The sequence below is a fragment of the Mus caroli genome, chromosome 11, assembly GCF_900094665.2.
Source record: "Mus caroli chromosome 11, CAROLI_EIJ_v1.1, whole genome shotgun sequence".
NCBI classification, from domain to species: domain Eukaryota; kingdom Metazoa; phylum Chordata; class Mammalia; order Rodentia; family Muridae; genus Mus; species Mus caroli.
In genome coordinates this window covers 75,927,839-75,948,132 of record NC_034580.1, presented here as the reverse complement: position 1 = coordinate 75,948,132, position 20,294 = coordinate 75,927,839, and the positions used below count along the sequence as shown (strand labels likewise).

At 47.1% G+C, this 20,294-nt stretch overlaps 1 protein-coding gene across 2 annotated transcripts in view; it reads left to right on the top strand.

Moving 5' to 3' along the window:
* Positions 1-20,294, top strand: part of Asic2 (acid sensing ion channel subunit 2) — a 1,137,334-nt gene that overhangs the window by 1,030,849 nt on the left and 86,191 nt on the right. For both annotated transcript variants that reach the window (XM_021177009.1, XM_021177008.2), the window contains exon 2: positions 14,120-14,270. In XM_021177009.1, coding sequence (XP_021032668.1) covers positions 14,120-14,270 — 151 coding nt within the window. The remainder of the gene's footprint in view (positions 1-14,119; positions 14,271-20,294) is intronic.

The window sequence follows — 20,294 nt, the reverse complement described above, 5'->3', positions numbered from 1 at the left end:
GAAGAAAAAGGGCATCAAGCAGGCTGCCTCTCTTCCCACCAGATCCACACCCACATGTCAGGAAAGCAGGCACAAAGACTGAATATTCATGATGCGAGCCTTGCTGCTTCTCAACAGCAGAGACCAGACACGGGAAAGAAGTAGACAATAATGACATTCTTGGAGAATTTTCTAGAAGAGCTGAAGTAGGTTTGACAACAACAAAAAAACAGAGTCGCTGAGAATATGTGAGGATTTCAGAGCCGCCGCACTGCTTGGATAGTCACCTGTCTGACCTTTTCTTGATACGCTTTGACAATAAACCTGCCTTGGGATTGTTTTCTGCCCCAGCATTAATGGGAACATCTGCTTTTCCTCTGTAAACATCATAAACCATCATTCGGTCTCCACTGATGCATTGCTTCAATGCAGCCCTGAAGGATAGTGCGAAATTTCCCAGAAACACTCCATAACTCACTTGAGGGGGTCCTTCTTCTCCCACCCCTGTTCTCCACTTACACCGAAAGGAAACTCCAGCAGGTTCAATGAAACAAATGCAGGAAGTGCCTTGTGATCTCAAGTCAGACTGGGTTATCCAGGCACGAGACACTTGGTATTCGGGGTGTGGTGGCACACACCTTTAGTCACAGCACTCAGAGGCAGAGAGGGCTGGGTCTCTAACAATCTGAGGCCAGCCTGGACAGCATGCTGAGTTCCAGGCCAGCCAAGGCTACATAGTGTGTCCCTGTCTTAAAAACAAAAGGAACCACTCATGGCAGGAGGCTAAGCCTGGAATTGATACTAGAACAAAAATACCAGCCAGGGTGATACAAATTGTATCTTTAGGACTATCCAAGGAACATTCCTGAAGGTAATCTAAGAAAACCACAGAAAGTAACTATGAAGCAGGCATGGATTTCTATAAATTTAGCAGTTGTAATACAAGCAGTAATAGGTCTGGAGTCACTGGATCAGGAAAGCAGCTGAAGAGACCTGGCAGCGCTCACCATGACACCACTCTCTGTTCCAACCAGCTTGACTTGTAGCCCTCGTGGCAGTGAGAACATCACGTGTTTGGCTGGCTGGCTTCTTTTAGCATCACACTCCCTCGAGTCTTCCAGGTTTTCATAATTGACAGTATTTACTTCCTTTTGAAGACTGAATAGTATTTCATAATGTATGGATGTGTAGATAACAGGCAGGCAGGCAGGCAGGCAGACAGACAGACAGACAGACAGACAGACAGACAGACAGCTCTCCCATTTTCTTTACCCAGTCACTGCACTCCAGTTGATTCCACGTCTTGGCTATTGTGAATAATGTAACATGGGAAGGCAGGTTGTTGTGCAACATACCACGTTAATTGCCATGGCTATATACATAGAAATGGGGTCGCTGGGTCATATGGAAGCTCTGTATTTATTTTTTTGAGCCACATAAAATGGATGCACTAATTTTCACCCCCTTCAACAGTATTCAACTGCTTGCTTTTTTTTTTAACATCCTTGTCAGTACTTGCTATCTTTTGTGAGCATTAGACTAGCCATTCCCACAGGTGTGAGGTTTTAGCTCCTATGGATTTAATTTGCATGTCCCTAATGACTCGTGGTAATGAGCACTTGTTTAAATATCTGATGGTCATTTGTCATGGTGGTTACAAGAGCCTGAGGAGGCTTGAGGAGGTAGGGAGTGGACCTGGAAAGAGAAGACATTAGGCCAAGTTTTAATCAGACATGATGGGTAAGTTCTGATGGTGAGCTGCACAGCTTGGTTACTGTTAAATACTAATGCACACTTCACACTTGCTGAGAGAGTCTTATAGGCTCCTGCTACAAAGACACAGGCATGTGAGGTGATGGATATGTTAACGTATTGGATCCTTCCTACCACATGCCAAAACATCACATGGCATCACGGGATAACTTGGTGATTAGATCAAGTTTAGTTAGTTACAAAGGAGCTTAGGATGGGAACCACGCACCCGATTCACATTCAATAGGAGCTCAGATTTCAGAGTCGGGAGTAGAATTCCTATCAATAATAAAAATGCTAGCTAATTTTATCTATTTTACATTCTCTGCAACGCTCTTCCCATCCACTGTCTCCAGGGTGATGGGCACACAGACAGAGGCATGCCACTGAGTGTAGAGGGACTCTCAGCCTCCTCCTGATGCCCCAGCCTGCTTTGCCTGGGAGGAGGAGAAGGCTGAAGCAGAGTAGGAAAGCAGAGAGTGGTAAATGGAGCAGAGATATGGAAATGGCAAGGGACAATGAGCGTTTTGTGGCCACACTTTCTCCTTCTCTTTCTGTCTGAGCCCCAGTTCTCCTAGAAGTGAGGACACTTCTCCTCGGCCCCAGGCCTACAATGGCTACATCTGATGGAGGGCTCTGTACAGTCTGCTTTGGCCCATTAAAATGCGCTCAGTTTAGTGTCGTTTGCTTAATATTGTTTATTAATTGTTGAGAATTTCCTACATGGATGATATTTACAGCACTTCTCCCCTATAGCCTTCCCAGATCCACCTCCAACCCTCCTGCCCCGTCTCAGCTTTGCGTCCATTGTTTTTTTTAAATAACTAATCCAGCTGTGCTGCTCATATACTCTTGTGTGTTTTGCTATTCACTGGAGCACGGTCAGGCTCCAAGGGGCCACACCCTTAATGAAAACTGACTCCCCCTCCCCAAGAAGCCGCTGACCATCAACATTAGCCCGGAGTTGGCTGGGTTTTTTGAGCCCCTCCCTCATCCACGTCAGAATGTTGGCTGCATTGATCTGGTAACCTAAACCGCTGTGAGTTCATGAATGCACGAATCCCACCGTGTCTAGAAGACACTGCCACATTCCAGTCCACCCCAACCTCTGGCTCTTACAATCTGTCTTCCTCCTCTTCCTTGATGGCCCTTGACCCCTGGAGGAGGAGATGATGTAGAAGTTTCATAGCGGCTGAGTTTCCTGCAGACACTTAATTGGTATCCACTACACAAGAAACGTGTCTGACAGAGTCTGAGAATGTCACTAATCTACAGGTAGAGCTATGAGCTTAGAGGCAGTTTGATGCTGTCTCTACTTAGCAAAATAACAGTGGCATGCTTACCCCTGAGGCCTCTCCACTCCCCAACCACTGTGTCTTAACCAAAGTTACAATACTGGCATGTTTCATCTTGTGGAGTGGGCCTTAAGTCAATAAAAGAGTGGTTTGCTACACCAATAAAATTCATGTCAAATGTGCTTTTTGATTTGACTTGTCTTGGTGCTCTAATAGGTTTGGCTGGGTGGCATCACAGTGATGGTCAGATCAAGGAGCCAGGCTGATCCTGAGCGATTCTAGTGCCAATTCCTCTCAGTCATGGCCCAGCTGCCTTAATCATTACTCTCGTCCCACAGTTGAGTCATGCTTAACACTGTGCACAGCACCTAACATATAGTAAGTATTGCAGCCAGGATGATATGACGACACCCCCAACAAGGTCATTAAGTACCTACTATGTGCCAGCTGTCAGATAAGGCTCTAGAAATCCAGAGATGAAAATAACCCAACTCCTATTGGCAATGGGAGATAGACAGTAGGGACCTAAGATAAATACCAGCAAACCTGTCCTCACATCCTGTTTGAAATTTCCATCAAGTCTGGGTGCCTGTAGGCCCCTCCCAAGCCAGCCATGCTGCAGTCTGACCTAAAAGAACCTGGTACCCACTTCCCAAAGGGTAATCTCAGGTGGGGCTCCATATGTGATTCCCTACTGAGTGGTGGGAAAGAGTTCTTCAGCAGTGGCCTGGTATTTTGAATGTCCTTCCAGGAGAATGGCCTTAAAGGACTTGATGGACTTTCAGGTGCTGTCAATGACAATCCACCCAGACAACACCTGTCTACATTGTGTTGAACTTCAAGGAAGACACTCTGCGTTGCCCTGGCTCCCTTCATGCTATTGTCCCAAAAGACCAGACAGGTGTCTGTTAATCTGTAGTCAGAAGTCGATTAATCTGTTCTAAATTCCCTGGTGGTGGCAGCATGAGTTCGTCGCTACTGATCCTACGCTCTGAATTCTCAAATGAAATACGCGCACACACACACACACACACACACACACACACACAGCCTTATATTCAGTATGCCTTAATCATCTCAATGGCTGGGCCACTCCCAATTTTTCATATTGCTAATGCCTTCCCTCTGATACTCCTGAATTATTACTTACTAAAATTTATATTCCATCCTTACTGCCCCAGACCCAATGTGGGGAGGAGTCCTGGGACCGCTGTTCTCTGGCTCTTACATGATTGGAACTCTGTCCTCTACAGCTCTCAGGCCTACATCCTGTTCCTCTCCCATCATGGCGATTCTCCACTTCCTCTGTGTTCCCTGTCTGGGAACCTAAATGTCCTGCCTCTGTCTCCTTGCCCAGACATTGGTCACCGGCAACTTTATTTACCAAAGTCAACTGGAGGCAGAGACCCTCGGTGTGTTCCCTGTAGATGTGTGGGTTCCTGTAATCTTGGGAACCGAATTAACATAAGTAACATTACAACCGATCTACAACAGACAGGCCTGCCATCTTGGGATACTATCTTCTACAAACTGCTGAGTGTGTGATCTTTAGCTTAGGGTTAGCTTAGCTCTAGCTCTCCGAATACCAGAAAGGCCCTGACTGCACTTCAGTCTCAGAGGTAGGAGGTTAGAGACCACCAGTTCTTAACCATAAGTATCACATGGGCTTTGGGAATGGGCATAGAGGGTCTCACAACCATACCATACATACAAATAACACTACAGTTCTTCGTTTTTTGCTATTGTTTTCAATTGACAAGTAATAATTGTGCATATTTATGGGATATGACATGATGCTTCCTTGTATATATATATATTGTGGATGATCATGTGAAATTAATTAGCATATTTTTTCCTGAAAATATTTATTTTTTCCTTGTGGTACAAAGATTTTAAGTGTTCTTTTTAAAAGCTATTTTTAAAATATGTGACATATTATTATTAATTGTAGTTATCATCCCTCTTTCTTGCATGAAGTTTTGTGGGTGCCAATGAACATGCCGCCTTCTCCTCATCCACTGACACAGCCTTTTCTGACCAACAGTCTACTCTCTGCCTCTGGGAACCTGACAAGTTCCACAAACAGCTGAGCCCATCACTCTCCGAAGCCTTCTTCTCACAGCTCCTCCACATAGAGTGGCGATCAGCAAGGCACTCCCTTGACTGAGTTTAACTTTTCAGAGCCCCCCAGCTTCCTCCTCAGCAAGCTAGGAGAATGGCACACCAAGGAGCTCTGGGGATCTTAGAGAGTGCTTGAAGAAGTCGGCATGGTGTCCACTCATGGCTCATGCTCGATGATATGACCGATGTTCTGAGAAAGAAGTCAGTCTCCTGTTGGAGAAATGAGACAGCAGAGAGCTTGTCTCCTCTCCTTCCCTCCCAAGATGAACATCTGCCACATGGAGGTGCTTTCATGGGTGTTTGCTAAAGTCATGTGCAAGTGAGTGAGTATGTGAGTGAGTGAGTGTGAATGTGTGTATGTGTGTGTAAGTATGCATGTGTGTGAATATGTGTATGAGTGTGTGTGTGTGAATGTGTGTATGTGTGTGTGAGTATGCATGTGTGTGAATATGTATGAGTGTGTGTGAATGTGTGTATGTGTGTGTGAGTATGCATGTGTGTGAATATGTGTATGAGTGTGTGTGTGTGTGTGTGTGTGTGTGTGTGTGTGTGTGTGTATGCACCTCTTTTCATATAGGTGTGGAGGCCTGAGGTCAACATTCAGTGTCTTCCTCAACTACTTCTCTACCTTAATTTTTTGTGAGACAGGGTGTCTCACAAAACCCGGAGTTCATCACTTTCACTTAGCCTGGCTAGCCAATGAACTCCTAGAATCTACCTGTTTCCCCCTCCCAACTTCCACCCAAACCCCCACATTTCCATTCCTGGGGTCAGACACACTCAGTCACATCTGGCTCTTATGTGAGTGCTGGGGATTTGAACTCACGGTTTCATGCTTGCCCAACAGACACTTTCCTGACGTCGTACCTCCTCAGCTCCCAGTCCCCAGGATCATCTTTTTATTCTTCCTAGGGGAACAAGCACAGTCATATTTCTTAGAATACAATAAATGGCCAAAACACCCTGCGGTAGGAACAAATGAATTAGCAAGCAAGTGCTGGGATAAGATACAGCCCTGGCCATCCCCAAGCTAACCAGCTACTGGACTCTGCTAATAAGTCTCTGCCACTGTGTTTCATTCCCAACACCTTTGCTGCAACTTCAGAAAACAAAAGACAGATACATTTTGTTTCCTAGAAGTCTGATAAAGACCTTTCACTTTGCCACTGTGTGAAATATATTTGAAGAACTTCAAAGACAAAGAGAGAGAGAGAGAGAGAGAGAGAGAGAGAGAGAGAGAGAAATTCAGTGATGAACTCTAACAAGCATATTATCTTGAAAACAGCCCAATGAGAAATTCCAGTGATTTAATTGAGAGGAAAACTGAATGGGGGTGGGGATGGAGGTGGACAAGGCAGGTTTTAGAGGATTTTTGGAGCCAGGCAACTTCATTTCCTCCAAGACAGGAGAAGCCCATTACCTAGCAAATGCCCGAAAGGTCAGTGTTAATGATCAGGTTAGGAGGTTCGAAGCTCACAGGCTCAGCCATGTGCTACCGGGTGGATGCTTCCATGGTTCCTAGGGGGCTTTTACATAATTGATTTTTCCTAAGTAGATACATGGTATAACAATGTTTTCTGTGCTTTTAATTTGACAAAGACTGCGACTTTGTGGATCTCAGCCATCCCTGACCTTTCCCAGCAAGACCTCCACTATGTATATCCTGTGATCTGTGGGTGGGCCAGAGTCCCCCAACAAGAGTTCATGCCAACCCAGATGCAGGCCCACCAGCAGGCCCCAGTAGCCCAAGTGTGGTGTCCCAGAAAGGATCCTCAATATGGTCTTCAGGTTTTGACAGGTGTAAACAGCTGGTCTTAGCCATCAAACCCAAGTCTGACCTCAAAATCTTCCTGAATAGCTGTGTATCCCAGGGCACGTCATTTCACCTCTCTGACCCTTAGACTCTGCCATGTAAAAATGAGAAATTTGGAGGACTCTTGGTGTCTGGCACTTTTTAAAAAAGAATTCTTCTGCCTCTGAGATGGGTCTTTCCCATTGCCATATGGGAGAGCCTTTAGGCAAGCACCAGGCTTGCCAGTCTGCTGGCCTCTGAGCAGGCTAGAAGAGGCATGTGAATGTGAGCTACAGCTTTGAGAGCCAGTAAGGCAGAAAGCACAGACCTTTGGAATGAGAGAGGGACTTGTCCTGGCTTTTCAACGACCAGCTATATAGCCTGACTCAGCCTCCCTCTGGGCCTTGCCCTTCCTGTCTGGAAAGTGGGATCATACTACAGTCATCACAGGACAGAGTAAGGACAATAGGTACTGGATCATTGTCACCTAAGGCACAACGGGGAAGAGGATGAGAGCTGCAGAAAGAATCTTTGGAGAGTTGGGGAGACTGTCCCCACTCCCGATCCCATGCTTCATTGGTTTAGAAATTCCCAGCTCCAGTAGGGGTTGACCACAGATCCTGCATCTGACTTAGTTGTTGAGATCCAAATGTAGACTTGACGCTGCTCTGTATATGTGAAAATACCCCCACTTCCCGTGGGACTCTTTAGCCTCCAGAAATCCCATCAGCTGCCCTGGGCTTCCAGCTACAAGCTTAGCACTATTAAGAAATAAGTCAATGTCACGGGACTGTTTTCAGAATTACTTTAAGATGAACTTGGTATGATGAAGAAGACACAGGGCAGGAGCTTCAAGGCTCCCATTCTTCAGTTCTTCCCAGTCTCCCACTTCTTGCAACCACAACCATGATTCTCCCTATAGCACATCTCTCCTCTGCTGAAAGGAAGAGCTCAGATCCTCTCTCTGCTGAGACCTCTAGTGATGGCTACTGTTTAACCAATCTCTCAAGCACAGCCACTGCCATTGTCTCCACTAGGCCCTCCGATTATTCAAGGCCACAGACATAACAAGCTCTGAGTAAGCTGCTCTGACCCCATCCTGTCTGTCTGGAAAGCTGATGGTTCCCTCCTTTTAACTTTGTTGCTAGAAAGATCTCAGACTCCATCTCCACAATAGTAAGAGAGCTGTGGCTGTAAGATTCCTCCTTCTCAGGATGGCTAGGGCATAAGGAAGAATGAGATAGACAGTACCTATAGAAGTGCCAATCAGGGGTAGCACTGAGCAGACTCAGGAGCTGCCAGCTTCCTTAGAGCCACTTAAAAAGTTGAAGGGGTTTTAGACACTGTAACCGAAGGGCAATGCATCCTGCATACACTAGCAATTTACCATCGTGGGCATGGGTCACAGTCTCAGTTCATCTAAAAATTCTGGTTTGAAGTATGCACATTTCTTATGTCTTTACAAACCAATCCAACCTCAAAGCTACTGTAGACTTCAGCAGTCAGCAAACCCATCCCTGCTAGCCACCAATGGGGCCGTCAGCTCTTACCACTAAGGCACAGAAATGCCAGGAAGAGTGGCAGGTCTGAAGAAGCAGGGAGCTTGGCCTGACAGTCTAGACTTAAATAAATTGTATTTTCTGCCCGGGGGCGATAAGGTATAACTCTGAAGCCTATGTTACACTTACCCATCATTATGTCCGGAAATGGCAACGGAAAGCCGCATCTTGTCCCAAGTTTGTAGAGAAATTGTGCTCTGTGTAAATAGCTCAGCAGCCTTTGATGCTGAACCGAGAGGAAAATAATCCTCAGAAAAACTAGACCAGAGTGGCAGACTCCACAGCCCAGGAAGGGAGGCAGCTGAGGCGTCAGCTGGTAGGCACTGTGCTCTTTCAGAGACCCCTGGGCTATGGCCATGATGGTAACCATCTCCATCATCATCTTAGCTCCTGAGAGGATTATTTGCTCTGGCGCCTTCACAGAGACAAAGATACCTGATGCATTAAAGAGAAAGCTGGGCAGGAGAGGGGAGGGGAGGATTGGACAAGATTTCAGCATGAGCACTGGATAGAACCAAGTGAAGTCAGCCAGCTCCCACATGCACCTGCTTGGGATAGGCAAGGGGAAGTGGGGAGGAGCTCATTCATTCATTCATTCACTCATTCATTCACTCATTCATTCATTCATTCATTCAACAAATACATACATCCTAACCTCTAGAAGTTTCTAGTCTAGGGGATGACATATCCAACAAAGAACCAACAATCTAGTTACACCCTGCGGCAGAGAAACATGGGGTCTGTGAGATAGGTAGGCAAGAAGGCTGAGTACAAGTAGATCTGGGAGCCAGAGACTGCGGTGGGTAAACAAGGCCTGTTAAGCTGAAACCTGATACATGCAAAGTATGTGAGGACGATATTCCAGACAGATGAAACAGCCTGTAGCAGAGCCCTGTGGGAGAAGAGCCTGCCAATCTCCTGGAACTGAATTGGCTGGGAAGTGTGATGCCTAGGAGGAAGGAGGGAGAAGGAGAACCTGCAGGGCACCAGGGAGTATCTGGGACTTGACCTTTGACACAGGAAGCTTTAGGCTTTGTCCTGCTGGATCTGTGGTCTGTAACACTGCTCTTGGGCAACACGGACAAATGTTTAGTCACCCCAGACAGGGAACCAAGAAAAATGGGCCCAAAGCATGGATGTCATCACTGGTTCGACTTGGTGAGCCAGTAAGTTTTATCGGGGTTACTTTTAGGAATGTGGGTGTGAGGTTACTTACAGGAGCAGAAATGACTCAGTGACAACTCCACTACCAAGAGCCCACTGAGGAATCAGTGACAGGTCACAAATGGTGGGAGCTGGGACAGTTAACACTGCTCAGCCTGCAGGCAGCTCAGCACCTTCAGTGGAATGTGGCTTTTGTAGGTAGTTCTACAGAGCTCTGTTCTTCCAGGCTGCTTCCTGGTCTAATGATTCTGGACTTGTCTGAGAGCATCCCTCAGCAATCCTTACAGCCGAGAGGGGCCTGCTCAGTTTCACAGACTTCCTGAAGCCCTTTTGAGTTGTTTACTTGCAGTCTTAATGAGTTTCCCTCGCAGGATGGAGGGTTTCACCTCCCCTTAGAACATCCAGTTGTTTTACATTCCTGTAAACATCTGAATGGGCTTCTCTCCAAGATGGAAGGTTTTTAGCTTGGAGGGAACCTCAGCACAGTGGCTTGCCTTGAGGAAGAACTTAGCCTCCATGGGCCATCAGTTGGCCATCAGAGTTGACAATGGTCAACTTGGCTCCCAGCCCTTATCCAGTCTTCCAGGTCAACTCACACAGGCACACTGGAGAATGTGCCCCAGTATCCTTCCCCCAGGAGGAAGGGCAGGAAAGATTGGCCTGACGTGAAGGCACTGGTACGAATGAGGGCCCAGCCTGGCAAGGGCCTGGCAAGATTCAGAGTGTAAATTTTGGTGTACCCTACCGTAAGGGACTTCCCACCCCCTTCTCTGCAGAGAAAGATTATATGTATAGCTCACAGGCTTCAGCTCCCTCTGAGTCTGTGTAGGACAGACAACCAGCAGCTAACAGAAGTTCACATGGGAAGGACCAGAGAAAGCCCCAACATCCTGTCTCCTCTTGTCAGTGGGGAAAGGACAGACATATCAATGAGGTGCCCATGTTCCATTTGGACATGGCCTCAATGGGTAACCTAGGGCAGTTGACAATCTCCCCGGTCTTCTTGTCCTTATCTGGAAAGGGAGGCAGGTGAATGAGAGGGTCTCCGAGACCACACTGAGGTCTCACACTCCGGCCTTGTCTTTTGCTCAGGGCTGGAGAGGTCACTTTATGAGAGTCATTTGACCCAGCACATCTGGGGTAGGGCTAGGATGAGGGTTGACTTCAGAAGTAGTATATTCTATCCCCAGCCCAATATTCTAAAGGTCAAGGGCTAAACAGTGGAGGAAGAAAGAAGTTAACTGGGGAATCTGGCACGTGCAGTGCTCAGACACTAAAGCTGGAATTTACTTTTACCAACAAACCTCTTGGTGTGGGGAGAGGCCAAGTGTAATTACGGGCAGTTTTCGAGACCGGCTGTTTACTGAGTGTCTACATAGATGAAAGGAAAGAAAGGAACTCTGTTGAAAGGCTGCGGATGTCACTCCTGACATACTCAACGGCTTGCAATGGATGTGCTAACTCTGAAATGCTCTGCTCATTACAGTGGCCCTACGAGCATCTCTCCGGGGGACAGGTTCATTAGCTGAGTTCAATCACAGTGTGCAACAGCAGGAGAACATTCAGTTCTTAGGCAAACTGTTTGCTCTGGACTTGGTCTCACTCCAGCTGTTCTCTCCCACCATGAAGCTGCGAGACCAACTCAGTCATCCTCAAATGGTACAACTAGCCAGTGATTTGGAGTCATTCCATATGGTGGAGAAGATGTAGGCCTGATATTTTTGCAACTACTCTTATTTCTTGCACATAATAGGGACAGGACCACTTGAATGATGACTAGCTGATAAAAACCAAGCAAAGCAGAAGAGAGGGGAAGGTGCTTGCTACTGGGATGTGACCCGATGACCCAGAACCTTGTGTTCCTTCCAAAACAACACACCCAGTGAGAGCAGCGCTCGTGCTAGACAGACATGAATTTGAATTCCAGCTTCTCTTATTACTAGTTGTGAGATGTTAATTGAGCCTTGGTTTCCACCTCTACACAATGGGAGCAGCAATATCCATTCATGGTCATAACTATGAGGGCTAAATATGGTTAACAGGCCAAAGTCCAACACCGTGACTGACCGATGGTACCCTCCATATTCTTCCCATGTGACCCTCAAGAGGTCCACCAAGAGGCAGTCCTTGGTGCTGCACTTGGCTCTCAATCTGTCCCTGACTGAATGACAGGGAACCAGAGGGAGGTGGCCTGTATCCAGATCTCAGTGGCTGCAGGAATCCAATCCAGTCGTCCTGGCTCTCTTCCAGCCAATCTTGCCAGATGTATTTGGCTTCAGCTCGAGGTTGCAAAGTGGTTATATAACTATGTTAAAAAAGAAAAGAAAAAAAAAACTAGCATTTACATAAAGTTCATAGTTTTCAGAGCTTTTTTTTTTTTTTTTTTTGCATGGATAATCTTATCTGATATCTCAGTAACCTTGAGAAGCCACAGAGGCCTGGACTAGAGTCCCCATTTTATGGATGGAGGAATAGTGGCTTGAAGGGTTTACTTGGTTCATTCAATACCAAAATACAGAGAGACAGCATGAAAACTTGGACAAAGGTCTCTCATCCCTTGCCCTGGACTTTTTCCATATGACATCTTTATGGTCATGCTTTCATCAGGCAAAAATAGAGCAGACCTGTGCTGCATGCCAGAAATGAGCTCCGATTCAGAAGTTAAAGGCATTACGTTCAGAAAGCAGCTCCATTTAGTGAGGTGTGATGGGAGCTGTGAGGAAGACACAAGGAGAGGCAAGAAAGCCTGGAGGTCTTCCTGGAGGAGGAGAACCATCAGTCCCATCTTCAGGACAGTGAGTGGTTACCCAGGTAGTGAATGATGAGCAGAAGCACAGGTGCCAAAGGCGGCAAGGGGAGGGCAGAAGTGGGAGGAGCATCAGGCTATGCTCCCATGCCACAGATGATTTGCTCTGACGCTACCACCAGTTTCTCACCCACCCGCTCATTTAATATATATGTATGGTATCTGAGTGAGCCACTGCAGGAAGCTGCGTGAATGCGCAAGCAGATGTAGTGCCTGAAACCATGGACTCGACTGTTCCATGATGCCTATGGGCTCTGGTGGGAGGCAAGAGGTCAGAAGGTACATGAATCAGGCATTGTAGAAGGCTGGGCTAAGAGGACATAGACTTTAACCTGAAGGAGATGGCATACTTTGATAGATTTTCTGCACAAGACCAACACAATCAAGTTTCAATTTCAGAAAAACGAGCTTTTAGGGTGGCCAGAGAGAATCATCTGGACCTCTTCAAGCCAGCTAGGAAACCAGAGTATTGGTTACAAGCAAGGGCTGAGTCCTAAAGTCCAGCAGGATGGGATACAGGTGGCTTCATTCAAGGCAGATATGGAGAGAGTATGGATGGGCCTTGCTGGCTGGTGGTCTTAGTTAGGGTTTTACTGCTGTGAACAGACACCATGACCCAGGCAGGTCTGGACAACATTTAATTGGGGCTGGCTTACAGGTCCAGAAGTTCGGTCCATTATCATCAAGGTGGGAACATGGCGGCATCCAGGCAGGCATGGATCTTCATTTGAAGGCTGCTAGTGGAAGACTGACTTCCAGGCAGCTAGGATAAAGGTCTTAAGCCCATGCCCACAGTGACACATGTACTTTAACAGGGCCACACCTTCTAATTGTGCCACTCCCTAGGCCAAGCATATTCAAACCACCACAGTGGTTATGCATGGAGTGAGGAAGAGAAAGACTAGACACTGAGTCAGAGGATCTGGCCCATGCCCCTTGACAAGTTCTTGCTATTCTCCATGGTGGGGACTCTGGGAACTGTTGGTTGAGGCAGTGTGTAGCTTTTTCTGGGGAAAGGTGAACAAACGTCTATTCAGTCAGGTCAAGAACTGAAAACAAAGAAAAGTTCCATCCAAGAGCAGCCTGTGCCTTGTAAGTTTCATTACTTCCTAACTCTTAATGCACCTCCCTCCAGCCTTCAGAAGAGAATGTTTCTGGTGTGGAAGAAAGAGCTATGTACATAGAAAATTAGAGCAAGACCTGGGCCTCTGGAACAGGCTGAGTAACAGGCTGGGCATCTGGGCAACATCTGGAAGCCCTTTATCAGAAGTGGTATCAGTGAGTCTGCAGCCCAGGGAGGAACCGGAAGGTTGGGGGATGCCCCGGAGGGTCGAGAGTTTTAAGATGATGATTAACGTTTGGAAGTGGGTGATTCTTTCAAAGGGAGTGGCCAGAGGGTGGAGAGATCACATACCATCCCAGTGGGGTGCCCACGTTTCTTCTTGTATACCAAAATCCTATTTAGCAAAATCCAGTCATCAGACAAGATAAAGAATCATTGGAGAAATCTTTAGTGTGTGTGTGGGGGGGGGGGGCTAAGGTAAGGGCTGTGGAGGCTCTGATCTGCTGGGGGCATTCTAGGGTCTTGCTCATCCTTCAAGGTCAATGTAACGTTACCCTGTGCTTTTCTCTTTCTTTCTCTCTCCTCCAGGTGTTTACAAAATATGGGAAGTGTTACATGTTTAACTCAGGCGAGGATGGCAAGCCTCTGCTCACCACGGTCAAGGGGGGGACGGGCAACGGGCTGGAGATCATGCTGGACATTCAGCAAGATGAGTACCTGCCCATCTGGGGAGAGACAGGTGAGCTGGGCCCAGAGACTCTGGAACTGGGGGCGGGGGGGGGGGCGTAATAGATGTAGGATTCCCTCAGAAAGGTTGGTGTGAGCCGGTGGGCTGCTCCCCAACAGAACAGATGTTTTTATGGCAGACGGTGAGGATGTTCCTTGCATAGTTATACCTTAGATTCCTCCAGGATGGAGCAGGTAAAGAATGTGAGTACTGGGAAGGGAAAGGAGATATGGAGGAAGGACCAGATGTGGTTGGGTGAGTGAGTGGCTTGATATAGGGAGAAAAGGGTGAAATAGACCGGCATGATCCTCTTGCAGCTATCCCTAATACCAGATCCAAGGAAGAAGTCCAATGAGAAGAATACCAGTATATGCCTGGGGGGAGGGGGGCAAGTAGAGGAGGCTATGAGGTGTTGGGAAATCAATGGACATGGATCTGGAGACATGGAAATGCCTGTGTAAGGCCCTAGGGTCTTGTAGGTGCTTGTTTCAAGCATCCATACGTTTTACTCTGTAGTATAGTGTTAGCAATCAAAGAGTGTTACAGGGGAAAAGACTAAGTCATTGATCACAACCTAGTAAAACAAAGAAATGCAGCATGGCAGAAAGGAGACCTAAAAAAGCCTCAGTGTACACAGGGGATTTGAATGGGGTCTGGAGATCATCCTGAGTCATCTGGCTGAGTCTAATGCCGTCACAAAGGTGTCCCTAAGAGGAGCACAGAGAGGTCAGTCAGAGGAAGAGCCAGTGTGATGTGCCATAAGCCAAGGAATGCAGGAAGCCTCTCGAACTGTACCAGAAAGAGAACATCAAGATGTGTCCAAGCATAATAGCCAGAGACAAATGGGATCCACATCATAGTGATAATATATACCTGGCCTCAGTGGCTCTCCTTAGTCATGGAGAGAGACTCTATAGTCACGTTCTTATATTCCCCACTCTGGAACTTCTTGACCTGAGCCCCCATCATCCAAATTGCTCTCAGCATTGTCTTTTATGATCCTACTCATATGACCCATTAAACTCCACTTAAAGCATTCAACTTCTTTCCTGATCCAAAGTCCTAAAGTCCGCATCCCACCAACAATCAGCCTGGTCCAGCCTGTCATAGCAAATCCTGCTCCCTGGTACTAACTTCTGTCTTAGTTATTGTTCCATCACTGCAGAGAGACACCATGACCACCACAACTCCTATAAAGGAAAAGCATTTCATTAGGGCTGGCCTACAGTTTCAGAGGTTTAGTCCATTATCATAGCAGGAAGCATGACAGTGTGCAGGCAGACATGATGCTGGAGAAGGAGCGAAGAGTCCTTTATCCAAATCTGCAGGAAACAGGAAGAGATACTCACTGCTCTCCCCCCTCCCCCTCCCATGGCATACTTCCTCCTGCAAACCCAAGCCTCCTTCCTGATCCTTATTAGTTCCATTCCCTGAAGAGTAAATATTTACACATACAAGCCCACGGGGCAGGGGTAGTAGGGAGGGCCGGGAGGGGGGGGGCATCCTTATTCAAACCATCACAAAGAGGGCTGCTGATCGAGTGAGATGAACCTTCAGGGACCACTACAGAAGAGAGAGTAGAGGGTGGATCCAACAGAAGGGAGAAGCCTGAGCCTTCAGGCTGGAGCTGAGGAAAGGAGAGAGGCCAGAAATCCCTGACCAGGTTTTGCTGCCCCACCCTATGATGGCTCCCATTGTGGAATAGCCTGAGACCCATTTTCTTCCTAGCCCTGCCTTCCAGTTCCACCCTGAAGATGGTCCGCTGCAAGGACAGGCACTCTCCCACAGCAGAACTGTCTCCTGCTCGCTGGCACCTGGAACTATCTCCTGGCTCCTCTTACTAGAGTGCCCTGATGGGAAGAAGTGACAGTGGCCATTGACCACACCCACATGATGGCTACCTCCCGCTGAGACGTTAAATCTCCCTATCCCATGTGCAGCAGGATGAAGCCTGTTTCCACTTAGCTCTGATGCCCCTGAGCTGATCATTTGGACCCAGCTTTTTAGAACATTTTGAGGCCAGGCTGAATATTTGGACCATGAGTCTTCTAACCTCCTAGCCCTGAGTCCTGGAGGTAGGTTCCCAAAGGGTATCATTTCTTGCAGCTTCCAAGACATTTCTGATTATTAAGAACTAGGGAAATCAAATGAGCAATGAAACCCTGCCTTTGCAGAGGTGAGTCCTCTCCTCCCGTGATAAGCTGGGAGGTGCTATCCTGATTCCTTAGTACAGGAACAGAGACACATACACAGACAACTCACGCACACAATGCCAGACCCTCCACCACAGACATCCTCATGCAGCTCAGCTCCCTACATCAACAGGGCCTTGAACCTGAATACCAACCACTGGTAGAAAGGACTCTGCTGACAGAGGGCTTTGTTACCAGAGCCACCTGGGAAGTCAGCATCCTACCTCCATAGACATAAGTGATAAATGAACCGCATAGGTCTTCCATGCTGTGCCAACCTGCTTGCTTTCCAGAGGCTCAGAGTGAAACAATGATGTGTTTGACATCATGTGGTAAGTTCACAGCCAAGCCATCCATGTTCTGACCCAGGCTTGACCATGATGTCCCTAGGTGAGATGAAGAACAAGCCCCATTATCTAGTGCGGTGCAGGGATTGGGTTATTGTCAAAGATGCAGAAGTTGCAAGCCAAAAGCCCTACCTTTTTAGAAGCAGATTAACTCAATCTTGTTCTAGCCAGGAGTTCTCTTTTGAGGTTGGATATTTGGGAGAACACCTAACAGCAACTTGAGGCTCTAAAGACTATGGGTAGAAGGTAGGTGGAGGGCAAAAAATTCTAGTTAGAGAAGAAACTGATCAGCACTATGTGGTAGAACTTCCTGGGATCCAGAGACTGTTCCCTGAGCTGTTCAGTATGTTATCTGTGGCTAGGGAAAATGAGGAACTAAAATTTTAATATTACCTTTTTAATATATTAATGTAAAGCTAAATAGCCCCAAGGGCCTTATGCTACCATATTGTGGAGCAGTTAGCATATTGGAATACAGCTTCATCAAGCTCTGGTTGGTTCTGTTCATTCTTGTCTCCATAGCCACCTCTCACATTCCTCTGCCCCACCCCACCTTGGCCCTTCCCCTCACTATGGCCTTGAGTGGCAGGCAGAGTTCCTTGTGCTCACTAAAGGCAGTTGAGATTAAACCCCTTCCCCAAGGACACCAGTTGGAACTCCTGAAGTCTTATGTCAGACCTTCCTCCATTGTATATTTCTTCAGGCTGAGAGGCCACTGAGTAATGACTGCCTCTGAGAGACACTGATCTTTTATTATTTCAGTAAATTGCTTATTTCCTGGGTGAGTCCCACATGGGCAGGAATAAATTCAGTACACCCACTGAAGGATAACAGATGAGCTTCAGTGGGAAGGGACACTTGTCTATGAAGCTACCTGAGTAGGGACAGATAACGAACTGCTCGGCTGTTGGTTTTGAGGTCAATGAGCAACAGCACTGCCGAAACCATCTAAAAACAACCTTCCTCCATGACTGTCTTACTCTCAATTCCTGGAGGAAGGATCCCAGGTCCCTATAGAAAGTATTTGGGTGATGATGGAGGAAAAAAGAAATGTGACAGCTAGGGGAGTGGCTACAGTGACTCTTGGGGTAGCCGCCATAGTGACTGCTGGGGACGTGGTCACAGTGGCTGCTGGGCCAGTGGCCACAGTGACTGCTGGGGACATGGTCACAGTGGCTGCTGGGCCAGTGGCCACAGTGACTGTTGGGGGTGTGGTCACAGTGACTGCTGGGGGCGTGGTCACAGTGGCTGCTGGGGAAGTGGCTACAAGTGGCTTAATGACCCAGACAGTGTAAGAGAACAGAGAAAATGGCAAGAGGTGAACCAGACCCAAGATCAACTCTAGCCCTTCCACTTCTAGCTGTGTGTCATGGAACAAGTTAAGAAACTTCAGTCTCCTCGTCTGCAAAGCAAAGATGAATAAAAACTGAAATGCACTGGCCAGTTGTGGATGGCTGAAGGCCTCAGAGGAGAGCTCTCCTCACACTCCACAAGAAACGACAACCTAGAGATCCCACAAGTGTCGCAGGGGTCCTGAAGGCCCTTCATATCTGAGAGGCCCCCTCCTTTGGCACTCTTGTCTTGCCTTGTGGACAGCTTCATTCTCAGAAAGTAAAAAGAAGCAAAGAGGGATTGAGGGCCCTCCTCTGGGTGTAATTCCAACCAATGGAAGGGCCCAAGATTGGCAGACCATTATCAACACATGGATGAATAAGGAAAAGGTAGCCCCTGTGGGTTGGTCCTTAGTAAATAGACAGTAACTCCACGAAAATGATCACAAATGGCCCTTCCACCAGGCTACTAATGGCCCACATTAAGGAGCCCAGGGCATCAAACATCTCTAAGTGGGGCACCCTGTCAATCTCCGGTTTTGATGTTGCATGTGAACCTAGACAGGGTGTCCCAAAAGGGGTTCTGTGGAGCGTCAGAAGTTTGAAACTTTACATGTTCCGCATATAAAAAGGATCTGAGGTCAGAAAGGAATCTAGGAAGCCCTGGATAGGCAGTGGGAGGCATCTTTATTCATTGCAGGGATTCTTTAATATGCTACATCATGAATCTCCAAGACAGAAATATTGTACGCAGCATTTATTTTCTAAATGCCTTTGGCCATGGAAACCTCCTTTGCTATAAAGGAGCTCACAGAATATACTTCTGGAAAAAGCCATCCTAGACCAGAGAAGTACAGATTTCATGGCCAGAGTTTTCTAACAGAAATTAAATTGAAGACAGGTGGGAGGTTGTTAAAAATGAAACTCTGTGTAGATACCTCTGAGTCACTTCAAAGATAAAAGAAATAGGCAGTGGGTTATCTGGGTTGCACATGAGAGGAACCTGAATCAAACAAGCTTAGGCATCAAAAGAATTGTATTGCCCTCGGAATCTGAGACAGGCTTCAACAATCAGCCAGCGGGAGGATAGGGCTGCAGCTCAGAGAGTGCTGGGACCAAGGGCACCTGTACCCTGGGTGTTCTCCCGTGCCTCTCTCCAAATCCTCACCCTTCTCCCTCACTAGAAACAGGCTTTTTCTGTGTATATATGTATTCATGTGGCTCTCAATAGTCACTAAGTTTTTATGCTTCAGAGCCTACCACATTAGCCAAACTATTCTGATTGCACCACTGATCTTCCCGTTTAAAAAAAAAATACAAAACAACCCATACACAACCAACAGGGTAGTTATTGGTCCACCTGAATTGAGTGACCCACCCCTGGACCAATCAGCAGTGAGTAGGGGAGTGCCCTTCTAGTAGAGACTGCAACAGACTTTGGCGAAGTTGGCTGAGGGGTGGGAAGGGAGTCCCTCCGGAGAACTGTGCTGATGATGGAGGAGGTGGACCAGGAAGAGAGATGAGAGGGGCTGAGTCTGAAGAAATAAGAGTCTGTGCTTAGGGAGTTTCAGCTCTAAGTGCATGTGCTCAAAGACCGGAGAGATGACAGCCAGGCGCCCTCTTCCCAGATCTTCGTTTTGATGCAAAATACACTGTTGTAATCAAATATAATCTGCTTTGATTTTTCCAAATCCTAGTGTTAGGTATGCATGAGTGTGATATTATATCAGATATATTTCTGAGCAGAGGAATTATTTTTTTGAAAGCTGTTCTGAAGCAAAGAAAAGCCAGCCCTCATCATCCCTTGGGTCCTACCCACTTCTAATGCTGCCTTCGTTGACTTGACTTTGAATATACTTGGCTTACCTTGATGCTTCAGGAATATTCCAGGACTGTCTTCCTTCAGAGGATCTGGATTTGTTATTCACTTTGCTTATAATCCATTATTCAGATACCTACGTGGCTAATTGCCTTCTCTGCCCAGTTTTTGCTTTGTTATCACCTACTGGGTGGAACCTAAATACCTTGGGTACTGTTTTTACAATTGTGACACCACCACCACCCTACTCTCACTACATTTCTCTTACCTATTCAACTGACCCTTGCATCCTGGGTGTATCCTGCCTTCCAGTATGCTTGCTACATGATTTACTTTGGGGGGGGGGG